General features: G+C 43.0%; 1 protein-coding gene across 1 annotated transcript in view; it reads left to right on the top strand.

Moving 5' to 3' along the window:
- Positions 1-18,072, top strand: part of LOC144668716 (glutamate receptor ionotropic, delta-1-like) — a 621,802-nt gene that overhangs the window by 329,964 nt on the left and 273,766 nt on the right. Inside the window, exon 3 of the mRNA XM_078531049.1 lies at positions 11,351-11,635. Within this exon, the coding sequence (XP_078387175.1) occupies positions 11,351-11,635 (285 nt within the window). The remainder of the gene's footprint in view (positions 1-11,350; positions 11,636-18,072) is intronic.

Here is an 18,072-nt window from a genome sequence, read left to right as displayed (position 1 = left end):
CAGAGACTAATCCTCAGAAGTACCCCCATTGGCTATGATTCACTTTGGGATAATTTCGGGCTGTGAAAGATATGGTATATATGCCATTTCGTTGTTTAACACTTTGATACTTTGTTCTGCTGAAGTTACATTGCTTACTATTAATATGAAACATGCCCCTGCAACACTGCTTAATGTGTATGCTATTAAAATGGCTGACTCAGCAGGAACACCAACAAAAACAGAAAGTAGGCAATGGCAGCTTGAGGGGGTTGAATGCTTGTTTGTCTGGCCTGTTCAAGTTAATGTGGCTTTTGTGACTTGTCTTTGTTTGTTTGTTTTCTGGATGTGATGTTGGCGAGGCTAACATATTGATCATTCTCAGTTGCCCCGATAAAGTGGTGGCAAGACTTATCCTTGAGCCACTGATATCCTTCTGGTGATGGTATGCGCACAATGGTGATGGATGGGGATTTTGACCCATGGATGATGGATAGCCAGTAATATTTGATGGTGTGAGACTTGGAGAGGACCTTGGAGATGATGCTGATCCCATGAGACTGCCGCTCTTGTCCATTTCCATTATTGAGGTCACGAGACTTGAGAGGGCTGTCATAGCCACCTTGGCACGTTGCTGTAGAGCATCCTGTAGATAATGCACACTGCAGCCAGACTGGGCCTGCTATTGGATGGGGTGAATCTTGAGTTCTGTAGTGGGGAGGTATTTGGTGAGATCAGCTGTCCTGAACACTCATCAGGAAGTTATAAATATTCGGAATTGGAGCGTCATTGGGTCTCCATTTGTTGAGATGACATTAGTGAACAGAATAGTTCTGGGTTATGACTCTCTGCAGCAGCTTTCACAGCCACACTGTCAGTTATGAGCACAGTCCCACCAAGCCAGCAGTTGATTGTTTCCTCCTTTCTCCGAATTTTATTGAATTGAAATGTGTTTGGTACAGTTTAATAGCATGCTGCTGCAGCTTTCTGATTCTTCTCTTAAAAGGCCCAGGGACTTGCTACAATTTATTACTGTAATCCAATGTGCATCATTCTGTGATCTTTCATTGTCAGCTTCAGCACTGCAATCTCCCTTTCTTGGTCACCTCTTAAATTTAGAAGATCCTGCCTTGAGGCTGAGACAGAGATTTCTTTGTCAGTTGAACTGGATGATGTGAAGAGGAGTGCTGCTCCTGAGCAGAATGAGCTTTACGGAAAGACTTGGTAGAATTTTCCCATCCCACAACCCACTCCTAACCCCGACACATTCTGCTGAAAGACAGAGGCTGCACCTTTCAATTGTTAACATAGCTGCTCTCAAAACCTAGGAGGGAAAATATTAACAGGGAAACTGAAAACTTAATGATAAAAATCTTTTAAGTTGCGTGACTGGTGAGGTAGCCCCGTGCATTCCATCATCAATAGAGACAGGGCCCTTTTCTGATTTCATTCTTTGATGGAAACCTGCAGTCAGTTCATTCTCCCATGTCTCTTTCACTCAGTCTCAACTCACCCTCACTCTTGCTCCCACTTTCAATCTCACTCTTACTCCCTGATGCTCACTTCCTATCTGGAACTGAACATGGCAGCCTTTAACATCATACTGTCAGTAAATCTTTAAACTGTTGTTCTCGAGCCAGTTGCGTTTTATGTGTTGGCGCTAAGGACATTTTGTTTTTCTGTAGCCCATGTCAATTTGTGGTAATTTCAGCGGTTTCGATATATGGCTTTGAGGAAATTACATCCATTCTATCTCTGGACTAAATCTCCAAGTACCTCATCAATCTTTAACCTTTCCCATTTCAGGCATAAGAGTGGCTGAAAACTGAAATTAAAGACATTAAAAGGGGTCCCTTATCAGAAAATACTTTTTCTTTATTTATTAAGAAGCCTGGGTGAAGCACCAAGACCCTGGACTGAGGCAAACACTAGTTCTCGAGAATGAGTGTTAACGCTGTGACACGCCCACCAGAATTTTTTCTTTTGATTACCAACACATTACACAGATTACACGCCCTCTGATGTGACCAAAGTATACAAAACAACAGCACAAGGCAGCTGGTGAAATTTGAATTTGATTAATAAAAATCTGGAATATAAAGCTAGCTTCAGTAATGGTGACAATGGAACTATCATCAATTGTCATAAAAACCCATCTGGTTCATTAATGCCCTTTAGGGAAGGAAATCTGATCTGCTGTCCTTACCTGGTCTGGCCTACATGTGACTCCAGACCCACAGCAATGTGGTTGACTCTTAAGTGCCCTCTGAAGTGGCTGAGCAAGACACAGTTCAAGGGCAATAGGGAAAGGCAACAAATGCTGGCCTTGTCAGTGATGCTCACATCCCAATAAAGAAAGGAAAATCTCAAGTTTTGGGGGCAGGATAGGATGAGTGAGAAGGTTAGGTGGAGGATTTGGTCCGGACAGGGAGCAAAAGTGCCATTGTTTTGTCTATATGGTGCCCAGTGTTTTACTGTTGTTATTTCATGTAGAATCTTGGCGGATTAATTTGAGAAATAGTTCTTAATTTCTCCATTATGGATGAAGATTTTTACACAAACTCCATCGCCTTCACTTTTCCTTTCCTATATCCACCCCATGCAGCAATCCCCGATCCTTGTGCACTGCCCCATCTTTCTGCCTCATTTTTTTTCATTCTTTCGCAGGACATGAGCAAGGCTGGCTAGGTTAGCGTTTGTAGCCCATCCCTAATTGCCTTTGAGAAGGTGTTTGTGACAGACTTTCTGTGACCTATCTCCTGCATTCTCAAATTATCTCCCCAATCAACCTGCCTCACTACACCTCAACCTTCTCAAAGTCATCTCAAACTTTTCTGGTCCAGTGTGCCTTCAGTTACCTCCCCGTGTTCTTCCAGTTCCTGTTGAGTTTCTAATCCTTCCACTGTTGCTGTGATTGGGATTGTTGGGCCAGCTGGATTGGCTGTTTAGTTTGGTGCTTGGAATCTTCTGAGACCTTGCAGTGAATGAAACTTTAATGGAATAGAAGTCTTTCATTTATTATTGGAGTGATTGTGATGTCTACCAGTTAATTACCTTTCAGTGATGCCTTAGTCTGAACAAGCCTCAGAGAAAGGGTCAGGGCATTTTATATTGACAAACTCCTGGATGCCAGCATAACAATTCCCAACACAAATTTACTTTGACCATTTACTCTGAACAAGGAACTCAATTCCACATGGGTCTAAAAAGGAAATATTGCCAGAGTCAAACCATAATTTGTGGGGCTGTTCACACTTGGAGTGTGGATTATGGCTGTGTGATCTCTGTAGCGTAAAAGGTCAACTCTAATGATAGCTCCTTACACACATGCTTAGTAGCTATGTCACAGTGATGTCACTCGCTGAGAGATGGCTGAGAGGCATCTTGGAGAGTAGCTCCAGCTATGTCTTGGTCTTACTTACAGAACCTTTGAATACGCGCTTATTTACATACTAACTATTTACAATGAAAGACCATTGTCTCCAGCAAGATCTCTTCCTGAGTGAGAAGCTAATGAACCCTGGAGTGAAACCAGGATAACAGATGGTAGTAAAAGTGACTACACTCACAGAGAAACCATAGAAAATAGCAGGAAAAGCCTCAAGTGAAGCCTAGCTACAGTGCAGCTCAGCGGGTGAAGGACTTCAAGGCCGATGCAGCAATCACACCGGAGGAAACAAAATAATGAGGGCACCCCAGCGACTGCCAAGACAAGCAATGTGGGGGGAAAAAACAACCTTGAATCAGGGTGAAAAGTGGCGACTACTTTGCTCCTACGAGAATAATTTCAAAATATAGAGGTCCTCAGACAGGCTGAGCCATAGAAAAATTGGCGAAGATATTTTGCCCGGTAAAGAGAACAAAGATCAAGTTAGCACTTTGTTATATACACTGTTGGGAGCACAGCAGACGGCAGGGTGGCTAGGCGAGGTGAACGAAGAGAGACAGCCTCCTATGAGGATGTCACCGGAACCTTTGACTTCAGCCTTCATAAAAATATCGTCATCAGAAGGGTGAAATTTAATCGGCACGGTCAAAAACAGGGTGAAGAGGTTGGCTCATTCATCAATGAATTGTACCGCCTAGTCAAAAGCTGAGCCTGGAACACTAAAAGACGACCTGATCAGAGATAGGACAGTCGTTGGCATCTTACGTGAGAATCTCTCTGACTTCTCACAGCCTTGGGGAGATTTAGATTTAAGCAAAGCTATACAACTAGCATGACAGGCCGAAGAGCGGAGGCAGAATAAGGTTCTTGTTCGAGATAAGAGGGAAATTTCCGAAGAACAGCCTGATGAAGTCGTTCAATATGTAGGCTGCAAAACCAAAAATTTAGCAAGGCAGCAACCAGGGAAACGGCCTGAAAAAGCGCCGACTGCCATGTTCTGATGTCCCTGCTGTGGCAAGAGGAGGGTCCATAGGCGAGAGGAATGCCCTACCGGAATTGGGCAGTGCCATGGCTGTGGCAAACCAGGTCATTTTAAAGTGGTTGTGCCATTCCAGGAAATCCCTGTTTACAAGACAGAAGGAGAAACCTGTTAAAGGAACCTCCATTCAAGAAATTCAAAACCTTGACAACCAGGAAAGCACCTTCCTAGGAGGAATGAAGGAAAATACAAACCAGTGTAGGGGTGGTGACATTGATTGATTGGTAAATGGGCATCCGACTGAGTTCAAGCTAGCCACAGGAGCTGGTGTCACAGTGTTTACTGACAGAGTTTCATGGCTGAATGAAGTGTCACTGTAATTGTCCTCTGTTCAACTCCAAGGTCTGGGTGGGAGGGGATGAAGTTAAATGTTCAAGGCCAGCTAGCTACGACACTGAAATACAAAGATAAGGAAGTTTCTGAAACATTGTGTATTATCAAGAATGCTCTTTGTTGAGCAGAAAGACCTGCATAGCATGCAACCTGCTTCTAAACGTTGGTGAGGTCGATGCAACGATGAACTCAGGATGGAATTCCCTACACTGTTCACGGGTTTGGGTAAACTGAAAAACTTGAGGCAGATGCGAAGTCCCTTTGTCCAATCATGTCATGGAAGATCCTGCACCCAATTCTGAAAAGAGTCAGGACTGAGATTGAGATGATGCTGCAACAAAGAGTCATTTCGCCAGTCACCTAAGCCAACCAGGTGGTGCTCTGATGCGGTACCAGTCCCAAACGGTAGATAAGAGCCTGGCCAAACTTGCAAGGAGCAACATCTTCACCAAACTTGACACCAACAGCAGGTTTTGTCAATTGCCATTGGACTTGGAGTCCAAACTCTTAACTACTTTCGTTATGCCCTTTTAAACAGCACTGTTTTAATTGCCTGCCGTTTGGCATCTCGTCAGCCCATGAAATATTCCAAAGGACAATATCCGATACAGAGCAGTGAATTGACAGCATTATATACCACATGGATGACATCATGATTCATGGGTCAATGAGACAGAAGCACAACAAATGGGTCAGGGACACCTTACTCACTCTGCAAGAGGCTGGCCTGACACTCGATAAAAATGAGTTTTCTAGGCCCACAATAAAGTTTCTAGGGCACATTGTACAAGCAACTGGGATTACCACAGACCCACTGTAAACAAAGGCAATAAAAGAATTCCCACCATCGATTAAATGAAGCAGAACTACAAAGGTTTATGGGCATAATCAACCAACTAGGCAAATTCCTGCCTCAACCAGCCCAGATAAATGAACACCTCCCACATCTTTTACAACAGAGCAGATTTTTCTCTGCTTTGACAGGTGAAGGTAATTTGTGTGAGTAGCCGCGTGATGTGGGTGAGTGCAGGATTCTTGAAATAAAGAGAAAGAGAATGCTGAAAATATACAGCAGGTCAATCAGCCCCTGAAAGGGGGTCAAAGTTTTGAATATAAAGCTAACAACAAAACTCTGGTGTTTGCAGTTAACAGCTATCCTCAGTGGAGATTGTCAGCAGCCTTTTGTTATTGGACAATGGTGCCACACGACAGCACTGCTGGCCAATAAATAAAGCTCACGCGGCATGAGATTTCACAGATTTATCTTTTAAAGTTGTGGCGCATCGTTGTGTGTATTAACAAAGACCACCTACATGACCTGAGTCATGGTCAATGATAGAGAGAGTAGGTTGAAGGAATGGTCTTGCCATCTCAGGGAGTGTTCTGACAGGGCGCAGTACGTGTGTATCTCCCAATGCCAGGTGCAGTGAGACATACACACATACAACATTTGATTTTCTTTTCTGTGACTGTCATGTGTTTTGCCAACTGGTTCTTTTGGGTGGGATTCGGGCTGGCATCTGATGGGATACATTGAAGTGTGTGATACAGCAGCAAATGCTGCACCCACTGAGATGGCTGCAATGAATTTATTTTTAGTGGGGGTTAATTTTTGTTTCCACCTCATGGGCAGAGCGGGTATTATCAGTTGTAAGCCCCATTTGGTTTCTATTGCATTGAACTCAAAACAAGTGAGTGAGTCACTTTTCCAGTTTATAGCACGTGAGGATGAACATTCACACTGCGGCGTTTATTGAAGGAGAAATGTTAAGCCAGATACTGGAACATCTTTGTGTTCCTCTAATAGTCATTGGATCTCCAGCATTCGCCCAAACTACCAGAACAGGCAAAGGCTGGGTTAATTCTCCTCTGAATGACAGGCAATGTTAATAATAATGCAAGAAACTTTTCTTTGTTTTTGTTCAAATTGGCTGTTGATGTTACAGAATGATTAGTTTCGAGTCATGAATAATGAGTTGGAAACGACAATAATTTGTGGCTGATGAATATTCACGAATGTTAACTGCTGAAATTTTACCCGGAATTGTGCGATAGCAACAAGGGAATCCTTTAAGTAGAGAGAGAGGGGTAAAAAAAGCCCTTAGGAAATGAGAAAAAGAACAAATTAAAACTGTTTCATAAGCTTCTCTGTCTCAATAATCTTGGAAAAAAGACTCCTGTTTAAATTCATAAAATGAAGTATCCTTGATTTATCTGTATTTAAAATGGAAGAAAATGCCATTTTGTGGATTGTTGTCACTCCTGAACTCTTTAAATGAATGTAGACCTGAGACGAAATCCTCTTCCTCTGCTCGCTAATTAAAAGTCCAATTTGAAATCTAATCAAGACTTTCTCATTAGGACTGCTGGTGAATTCATTTCCCCAGCCTCCTGTGAATCATAACCCATTAGTATCTGCCAATAAACTGGCAACTGGACTTGAGGTTAGTGGGATGTGGGTGAAGGCAACGTGTGCAGTTGTGGACTGCAAATACTTCTAATCACATTTACCCTCCATGGGGAGTCCAGACTTAGTATCATCTTCAGCTGAAGCCTGTTTAGAGGCCAGTGATCATTGGACCAGGACACACTGGTGTGAACTCCAGTCTTAAGTTATGTCCTTTGTTTTATGTTATAACTTTGAATGTTATCTTATTATCGTTAAATAATCAAATTAAGATGATTTTCAAAGCAGAATTGGTGGTGTTGAGTATAGGGTGAGGTGCAGGGAGACATAGAACTGAAGTAATATAGCACCATCACTGGTGGAAGGATGTAATTGCAGTGTGACATGTTTACATAGGCAGTTTCTGATACAAATGTGCTCATAGGAATTTATAATGGATGTGTATGCAGATGCAAGATATATATGTATATCTATGTGTAAAATGTATGTAATATATAGACATGTACATGCTTATATTGCTTTTTGCAACACTTCCCAATGAGAGGAATCATATAACTGTCCTTTTTGTGGCAGTACAGTGAGTTTATGAGGTTGAGCTGTGTGTCTGGCCAATCATGGGCCAGCGCCTGTGATTTCTTTACGTATGGAAGATCACTGAGCAGGTAATTCCATGTATGGAGCAATGAAATGGGAAAAGTTAGAGACCACCCCCTGCTCTAGCTATCCTTGCTCACTTGCTATTGGCCAGCTGTGGAGTAGGATTGAGAGGTAATTCCTTCCAGGCCTGTTAATGTTAGAATCCTTAAGACACTCCCATACACGTCTTGTGCCTGCGTTCATCTGTTAATTTACAGTAAACTGCTGCATTAAAATAACTGACAAGGAATTACAGCTGAACGTAGTAAATAATAATTATCCAGCTTAATTTTACAACCGTGGTTTTCGATGTAAAACATCCATCAGCTATTCAGCTTCCCTGTGAGGAGTGAGACCTTATGAATCACCTGTAACGTGCTGCTCGTACCAAGCGAAAGAAAAGAGTTTAGGAAATTACCTTTTTGTCTAATTTATTCCAAATCCTTTCAGTCAGTGAGCCACTTTTATTTTGGCTGTGAGCATGAGAGTTGGAGGCCGAGTGCTACAAATTAATTACTCTTTTAATTGCTGCTAAATACACTGCTCCTTTGGCAGCAAGAGCAGCTTGTGGCCAACTTTACTTGACTACTCTTAATGAGCTTGGCGTTCCATTCATTGCAAATGGACCACATACAGTAAGAGGGAAGAATTATTACTGAATCAAATTATAAAGTCGAACACTACATTCAAGTGATATCATCTATAACAGCAAAAGCAGCTTTAAGAAACATGTCAAGGCACTGGAGAGGATAGAGAGGAGATTTGCAGGATGACACCAGGAGGAGAGACTTTCGTTATGTGGTGAGGATAGAGAAGCTGAGATTTTTTTTCCATAGGACAAAGAAAATAACAGGGAGACCCAATAGAGGTGCTAAAAATTGTCCAGGGTTTTTGGTAGAGCAAGTAGGGAGAAATTATTTCTTCTGTCAAGTGGGTTGATAACCAGAGGTCATAGATTTAAAATAATTAGCATAAAAACTAGAAGAGAAGTGAGAAGAAAGCTCCTCGTGTAGAGGGTTTCTCATGTCGAGGGTTGTTAAGATCTAGAACAAACTACCTGAAAGTGTTGTGGAAGTGTCGACTATTCAAATGCAATTGGACATGTGCTTCAAGAGGACTTACCTGTATGGTTTTAGGCAGAAAGCTGAACTAAATGAGGAACTAAATTGGACAGTTCTTTAAAAGAGTCAACACTAGCAAGGTGGGCCGAATGGCTTCCTTCCGTGCTGTAAGACTCCATGATGACTGAGACTGGGTTTTCTAGAGGTTAGAATTTTTTTTAAAAAGTAGATCGTGCAGCAAAGGGAAATTTAAAACACCACTTCAAACAAAATTGTGAGAACAGGCCACAGGCTCCAAGTAAAAGACAAGTTCAGAACTGATGTCTGGAGGTCCTTTACACAGTGTAAATAGCATACAGAATGGTCTAAAGGATAGTGGAGTGGTATTGGCAGTCCAGGAATTATTTCAGAACCATTTTTGGAACTCTACATTCCTTTTAGACCATAAGACATAGGAGCAGAAATTAGGCCATTCGGCCCATCGAGTCTACTCCGCCATTCAATCATGGCTGATAAGTTTCTCAGCCCCATTCTCCCGCCTTCTCCCCGTAACCTTTGATCCCCTTACCAATCAAGAACCTTTGTGACGAAGGAGCTAGAATAGGCACAATAGTCTTCCCCACCTGGTTCAAGACTGATCCTGTAGCCTTAGGAGAATTTTGTTTTTCTGTACCCTTTGCTGCTAAAGGAAGACCAGCAACCAAAAGAAAATAAAAACGAAAGAGAGGAAAGAATTATATTTCAGCCGTGGTCACTAGTGTCAGTCCCACATCAGAGTCAGAAGGTTCTGCATTTGAGCCCCACGCTAGAAACTTAGCATGTGTTTTAGGCTAATGTTTCAGTGCAGCACTGAGGGAACGCTACCTTGTTGGAGGTGCCGCCCTTGAGATGAAATATTGAACCGAGGCCCTATCTACCCTGTCAGCTGGATGTAAAAGACCCTGTGGACAGAATTTAGCCCTCGATGGTTGGGTGGGCCGAACTCTGCCGCCGAAACGGGCCCCGCCGCCATTTTGAGTGAGCGGGCTAATTTAGGCCTGCCCAGCGGGCTGCCCGACGCTATGTGCTTCCTGTGCGGGGGGGGGGAAGGAATCCCCAACTGTCAAAGTGCGTTCTTTGGCGCATGCGCACGAAAGAGTGCACATCTCCCAGAGACTAAGTGCTGTCTCAGGGAGAGCGCTGAAAGTTTAATAAACCTAAAAAATAGCAAAATAAAAAAATTATTAACATGTCCCCCTCATGTGACAGTGTCACACGAGATGGGACATGTTAATAAATATCACACACAGTTTATTAAAGTTTTTAAAAACAGACATGAAACTTCATCCCGCCGCTGGATGAGGTTTCGTGTTTTTTCTATTCTCCGCCAGGGCTCCTGGCCGACCCACCAACCTTAAGGTTGGACGGGCAGGTCTGTTAATTGGGTTAGTTATCCTGTCAATGGCCTCAATTGGCCATTGACGGGTCGGCGGGCGGGCAGCTGGTTTCGCTGTCCACCCACCTTCCTGAATATTTAAATGGGGCGGGATGAGGTCGGGGGTTCCTCCCAACCTCATCCCGTGTCACTTTCCCCTCGGCGAGCGGGCCCCGCCCCCAAATCGCCGACGGGAAAATTCTGGCCTGTGGCACTGTTTGAAGAAGAACAGGGGAATTCTCCATCGTGTCCAGGCCAATATTTACCCCTCAACCAAGATCGTTTAAAGGAAATAATTATCCCATTGCTGTTTGTGAGACCTTGCTGGGTGCAAATTGGTTTCCTTATATTACAGCAGTGACTACACTTCTAAATACCTCGCTGGCTGAAAGGTGCATTGTGATCATCTCCAATTTTGAAAAGTGTTCTATATGTCCCATCAAACACTCCCAGGGCAAATACAGCATTACTTTGATCCAGAATAAAACTCCTTCTACACTGTCCCATTTTCCACCCAGGACAGGTAAAGTACAGGGTTAGATAGAGTAAAGCTCCCTCTATATTGTCCCATCAAACACACACACACACAGAGCAGGTACAACACGGTGTTAGATACAGAGTACATTTCTGTGTGTCGGTATGGGACAATGTAACTTTAGCTGTAACCCAATTTGCCAGTGTGGCATTTTAATTTCCTTGTGCAATTTTTCCCTGTGTAAGGTTATTAATCTGGTACAATTATTAGTAAATGTGTCTTGCAGAGTTATGGAGGTCTGATTCCCCATTTCCTTTACTGACCAGTGCAGTCAGCAGAGTTTGGGGATTTTCTTGCTATTAACCTGGGCTAGAATAACATTCTGGTGGGCAGACGTTGCTGCAGCGGGCAGAGTCACCCCGGACTTCTGTCAGTCACCTCCCCCTTTTTGAGCTAAAAGTGGCAATGGTAGAGTACTGAGGCTAGTTTTGCAGTCACTCTTTCAGACGTGTCCTGTGTTTTGTTATCTCAAAAGTATTGCATCATCTTAATGTCCTTTAACCCAACAGTTGGGGATTAATTGTTTCTTTCTTTCTTTCTTTCTTTCTTGTGCGACAGCCTGTGACCTGATGACTCAAGGAATCCTCGCCCTGGTCTCCTCCACGGGTTGTACCTCAGCCACTGCCCTCCAGTCTCTCACAGACACCATGCATATTCCACATCTCTTTGTGCAGCGCAGCAACGCGGGCTCTCCTCGCACTGCCTGTCAACTCATCCGCAACCCTGACCTGGAGGAATACACTCTCCCTGCTCGACCTCCTGTCCGCATCGGCGATGTCATGCTGCGCCTCGTGAACGAGCTGCGGTGGCAAAAGTTCATTGTTTTCTATGACAGCAACTACGGTGAGTGATTCTTAGCAGGACACGCGGGGGAACGCCCGCTATCTCCCCAACTGGTGCAAGTTTACACTCTTTCTTTGAGCAATCAACCAACTTCACTTGGGTGGGACTGCAACTCCAAGAATAACCCTTAAATCTAAAACCCAAATCAGTGGGGTCAAATCTATCCCAATAGTTTAATTTGTAAAGCTCGGTTTGCAAATACAGTCAAACCAACTCTGCACCTCATGAAAAAAAAATAGGACAACCTTTTAAAATTTAATCACTTGCAGTGTAAGATCCGTACTTGAAATCTTGTGTTTTGTTTATGTTAAGCAGCGACATGAATAATATAAATTTGCACTCACCTGCACTTGTGCATAAAATATTCATCTGAACTTTGTACAATTTTTAATTAAACTGTAACACACATTTACAAAAGTATTCATTCATTTCTAATGATTCTGCTACATAAAGGATAATCCATAATCTGAAATTTATTCTGTTGATAATACCATTGTTTGACATTAAGTCCTCTATTTCTTCCCAAATCTTGAGTCTATGATCTGCTCTGAGCGAGCGTGCAGTAGTGGCTGGGGTGGGGAGTATCTCATGTCTTGATTAACGTTGCTTTTAACTGAAGAGGTGAGATGCAGGGTAGAATGGGAAACCCTTCAAACGTCCCCTTGGGTGTGCTGGGCTTGTAGTCACCAGTCCCTCTTTGCAACACTGTCTTCTGCCTTCTCTGAAAACCTTATTTCAAAATCTCTGTCAATTCAAAGCAGGGCCCACAGGTACTGAACAGTAAGTGATCTGAAGGGTTGTACAATAAATTAAGTGCAGCACTTGAATGCTCTTAAGCAATATGAACAGAGGGTGCACAACATAATTAGGGGGAAAAGATTTGGTACATTTTATGATTGAACATACTCAGCATAGAACTTTGTACAATGAGTCATATCAGGAATAAGAGCACAGAGTACAGTGCTCCCATTCAATGAGATAAACATTTTACCATCTGTTAAAATTGGTTTCTAACTTGTACTCCTGCTGTGTATGTTTCTCTGTTACCATAGGGGTTGGATGTGAGGGGGATTAGGATGTCATGAGCCCTGTATGACTCTTCAGAGCACTGAAGAAGAGTCAAACGGACCCGAAACGTTAACTCCTGTCTCTCTCTCCGCAGATGCTGTCGGACCTGCCGAGTTTTTCCAGCATTTTTTGTTTTTGTTTCAGATTTCCAGCATCCGCAGTATTTTGCCTCTGTCGTGAACCCTGTGTTGGATTTAATCACCTTTCCTCAGTCCACGTGGTTTCTGTTTTTTTATTTTTGGGTGCTGTTCCTTTCAGCCCACATGATTTAGTGCTTATATCCCTCGCAGCCTATACTTCAGCTGGTTATTGCATAGCTCACGACTTGATCGTTGGAGTCTCCATTACCATTCACAGAATTGGAATGTTCGTCACACTTCCTTTTCCTGCACTTTAACCTCTATAAATCCTCACGAACCTGAGGATTTGCCCGGCTCTCGATTCTGTGCAATTAAACTGACAGACGTGGAGTATCAGAAGAATTATCGGAGAGTCTTGCCGCGGACCTGTGCTGCTGTGCCTGAACTCTGGCAATATGGAGGGTTATCAGCAACCAGCGATTGTGACAGCTGCACGAGTTAGATTAAAGAGCTCCAGATGAGGGGATTTCCTTGTAAAGCATGCCTGGAAATCTTTAGGGATCAACCTGTGAACTCCGGCCGCGTTTGAATAACTGACAGATCTGCGCTGGGTTAAGTGGATAATTCAAGTTTTAACAGTCATGCCACACACTTGAGTCATGATAATGATGAGAGAATAACAGAGGGAGCCTGGGAGTTCAGTGTATTATGCACTTGTTGTGGTTTTCTGAGGTGTTTGTTTTGTTCTAAAGATGGAACTCTTAAAAGCGGAGAGCATGCCTGTGCATCCTTATTTACCCTGAGTTCTCTTGGCTAATACTTTATCCCCTCACCAAACCAGTTAAAATGTAACCCTGGAGGGTTTTGCATGATCGAAAATATCACATTACTTAAAGTTAAGCCATTTTTTTCTTGATGGGTAACTTGATTGGAGTTATTACTTCATGAGAAGTAACTGTTTATCCCTTTGTTAGACATTTTCCGGAAAGCTTCTAAAGCAACCTTAACACCTAAATTGCGGTCCAGTGACAGGTGCCAATTGGTCAATACATTAATTAAATGTTTGAATATCCGGTCCTCAATGCACTACAAGTAGTTTCATTATACACCGTTTTAAATATCTATAAATAGGTGAGTGAGAAGAAATGAATGCAGCAAAGTGAAAGCAAAGAATCAGATATTAAATATAGAAGAAATGCAGAAATCTCCACAGTAACTGTGGTATCTGCTTGGCTCATCTTAACAATCTTGTTTCTGGGTCAAAAAATGCAGATTCAAACCCTAATGCAGGATTTAATTTTGGATGATGTAACATACTGACAGAGTGCTGTAGTGTTGGAAGTGATCCTTTTGATGAGATATTAAGCCATATTTGCATGAATTTTTAACTCGGGTGTGGCAGTATTCAAAGAAGATCACGGAGATCTGTCTAGAATTCCCAACTATCTCCTCCAAAACCTGATTGGCTAGTGATTCATTATATACTGTTTGTGAGTATCAATAAAGTATCAATAGCAGAAACTGACAGCACTGGAAACCTCTTAATCTTGTGTAAACATTGTAAAATTGAGTGCATAGATCAGAGAGCCAGATCTGTCAATCAAGCAATATTTTTGGGGGTGGGGCTCAGTTATTTCAACAGGCTCATAGTTTCCTGGCTCTAAGCCAAGCCTCATTACGCACATTATCTACTGTTGGCTGAGAGCCCAGAAAGCCATTAGCCATTAACCTGAGCCGCAGGGAAAATATTGCTTGATGGACAGCTCTAGCTCATTGATCTATGCTGTCAATTTCATAGTGTCTATGCACGATGAAGAGGTTTCAAGTGTTGGCGGTTTCTGCTATTAATACTTTAAATGGCCTGGGTGGTTGACACTTTAATTGGGCTGTAGAAAAAAATGAGCTTTTTAAAAAAAAAAAATAAGTGGAAGGTTATCAATGAATCACTTTTTAAAGCTTTTAAAATAAAACACATTGTCTTGTTCCGTCACTATAAGGTTCATTGATTTTTTTTAAAATGATTGTTTAATGGGATGTGCCTGTCGCTGGAAGGCCCAGCATTGCTGCCTATTCCTGAATTGTCCTTGAACTGAGTGACGTGCTTGGCTGTTTCAGAGGACAGCTGAGAGTGAATCACATTATTGTATGTCTGAAGTCACATCTAGGCCAGACTAAGTAAGGACGGCAGATCTCCTCCTGCAAAGGACATCAGTGAATCAGACAGGTTTTTAGGACAATTGATGATAGCTTCCTGGTCGCCATTACTGAAACTAGGTAGGTTTCAATTCCAATTTTATTAATTAAATTTAAATTCCACCAGCTGCCGTGGTGGGACTTGAACCCATGTCCCCAGAACATTAGCCTGGGCCACTGGATTACTAGTCCAGTAACATTACACAATGCTACTATCTCCCCCTAATTCTACACAAGTATATTCTGGGTGAATGAACATGGGAGTGCCATAGGTTGGCTTGGGGGGGCGCATGAGGGGCCATAGGCCCCACCCAGGGTAGGGGGATAACTTGCCTTGGAGGGGGACATGAGGGGGCCATAGTGGTTGTTTTCGAAGGGCACACCTTGGCATGGGGGTGGACATGAGGAGTGCTTTTTGAACTTACTTTTCAAAAGGTTCCCTCATGCAGACTATGGTTCACCCCCCCACCACCCCCCGAGGTGCCGTGAACTGTGACTCATTGAAAACCTGCCTGACTCCATGAAAATTGCGGAGACGACAATATGCCTGTTCCCTAGTTGGCCAGGTTACAAGTGCAGGGTGCGGGGTCACAACCCGAGCCAGCTTGAACCGGCCCACACCCTTAAAATGCACTCCTGAAAATCGGAAACCCTCCGGGGATGGAGTCAGGAATTCCAAAATTGGGACCTACTCACCTGTCAAGGACTCCCATGTCATCCCGACTTGGTGAAAATCCAGCCCATTATGCTTAAAATGCTGAATGGATGCATAGTGTCTGTTCTTGATACAAAGCCAGAATCCTAGCAAGTAGCTGTCGATGAGGAAAGCATTCAGCTAACTACATTTCATTCCCTGTTGAGTTAATTAAGATTCATTTCTGTGCCATTTAAATCTCATCAGTGCAGGAAACATTCAGCCAAAGAACTTTAAAATCCTAAATAGACCCTGGGGGGATTTGAGATACTGGTCAATGACATTGTGTGTTTGGAGCTAGACAAGATATAACGTATTGGTCTGTTTCGCCATTCAGCTAGATCATGACTTATCTGTATTTTAACCCAGCGAGCTGCTTTGATTCCGTAACCCCTAAAAACCCTTGCCTAACAAAAACCTGTCTCAGTTTTGAAATTCTCAATTGACCCCAAGCCTCAACAGCTTTTTGGGGGTGTATCATTCATTCTGTTTGACATCACTCTTAAATATCCCAGCTTTGAATTTAACCATATGCCCTCTTGTTCTGAACTCCCCGATCAGAGGAATTAATTCCTATCTCTCTAATCAGTTAAACACATCAGTTTGATCACTGTTAATTTTCTATAATGAAGGTAATGCAAACCTAGTCTAGGCAACCTGGGTAAAAACCCTCCAAACGCTGATTTTGCAAGTTGACAGAATCACAGAATTGTTACCACAAAGGAGGCCATTCAGCCCATTGTGTCAGTGCCAGCTGTCTAAATGAGCAATTCATCTAGTGCCAAATCCCTTCCTTCCCCCCGTAACCCTGCAAATTCTTCCTTTACAGATAATAATCCAATTCCTTCTTGAATGCCTCAATTGAACCTGCCTCCAGCACACTCTCAGGAAGTGTTTTCCAGATCTTAACCACACTCGGTGTGAAAAAGATTCTCCTCGTGTCGTCATTGTTTCTTTTGCCAATTCTCAAGGGCAACTCGGGGATGGGCAATAAATGCTGGACCTGCCAGCGAAGCCCACATTCCATGAATGAATAACAAAAAATTACCTTAAATCTGTGCTTTCTTGATCTTGATCCCTTTTACGAGTGGGAATAGTTTCTCCCGATCTACTCTGTCCACAGTCCTCGTGATTTTGAACACCTTTATCAAATCTCCTCTCAGCTTTCTCTTCTCCAAGGAAAACAGTCCCAACTTCTCCAATCTATCTACTTAACTCAAGTTCCTTATCCCTGGAACCATTCTCGTCAATTTTTTTCAGTACTCCCTCTAATGCCCTCACAACCTTCCTGAAGTTTGGCACCCAGAGCTGGACGCAACACTCCAGTTGAGGCTGAACCAGTTTCTTATACAAGTTCAACATAATCTCCTTGCTCTTGTACTCTTTGCCCCTATTAATGATGACTAGGATACTGTTTGCTTTATTAACCACACTGTCTCAACCTATCCTGCCACTTCATTGACTTATGCACACGTATACCCAGGTCCCTCCACTCCTGCACCCCTTCTAGAAGTGTACCCTTTGTTTTATATTGTCTCTCCATGTTCTACCTATCAAAAGGAATCACTTCACACTTTTCTGCATTGAATTTCATCTGCCACTTTCCGCCTATTCCATCAAGTTATCTGTGCCCTTTTGAAGTTCTACGCTATCCTCCTCAGTTCACAATGCTTCTGAGTTTTGAAACATCTGCAAACTTTGAAATTGTTCCCTGTCCACCAAGGTCTAGGTCATTAATATGTATCAGGAAAAGCAAGGGCCCCAACACTGACCCCTGGGGAACTCTAATACAAACCTTCCTCCAGTCTGAAAAACCTTCATTAACGACGAGACTCTGTTTCCTGTCACTCAGCCAATTTTGTACCCATGTTGCTAATGTCCCTTTTATTCCATGAGCTATAACTTTGCTCACGTGTTTGTTGTGCAGCACTGTATTGAATGTCTTTTGGGCATCCGTGCACACGATTACTCTCATCAACCCTCTCTGTTCCCTCTTCAAAAAACCCCAGCAAGTTAGTTCAACATGATTTGCCCTTAACAAATCCATGCTGGCATTCCTTAATTAACCCGCATTTGCCCAAATGACTGTAAGTTTTGTCCCAAATTATTCTTTCTGGAAGCTTCCACAGCACCGAAGTTTAACCGACTGGCCTGTCGTTGCTGGGCTTATCTATACACCCTCCTGTGAACAAGGGTGTAACGTTTGCAATCCCCCAGTCCTCTGGCACCACCCCGAGTCCAGGGAAGATTGGAAAACTATAGTCAGTGTCTCCACAATTTCCACTTTCCCTTCCCTCAATATCCTTGGATGCGTCTCATCCGGTTCAGGTGCCTTATCAACTTTTAAGTTCAGACGGCCTACCCAATACCTCCTCCTGATCAATTTTAAACCTTTTCAAGTG

The sequence above is a fragment of the Cetorhinus maximus genome, chromosome 27 (genome assembly GCF_964194155.1).
Source record: "Cetorhinus maximus chromosome 27, sCetMax3.hap1.1, whole genome shotgun sequence".
Taxonomy (NCBI): Eukaryota; Metazoa; Chordata; class Chondrichthyes; order Lamniformes; family Cetorhinidae; genus Cetorhinus; species Cetorhinus maximus.
The sequence above is the reverse complement of the archived record's forward strand: the minus strand, read 5'-3'. Positions and strand labels throughout refer to the sequence as shown.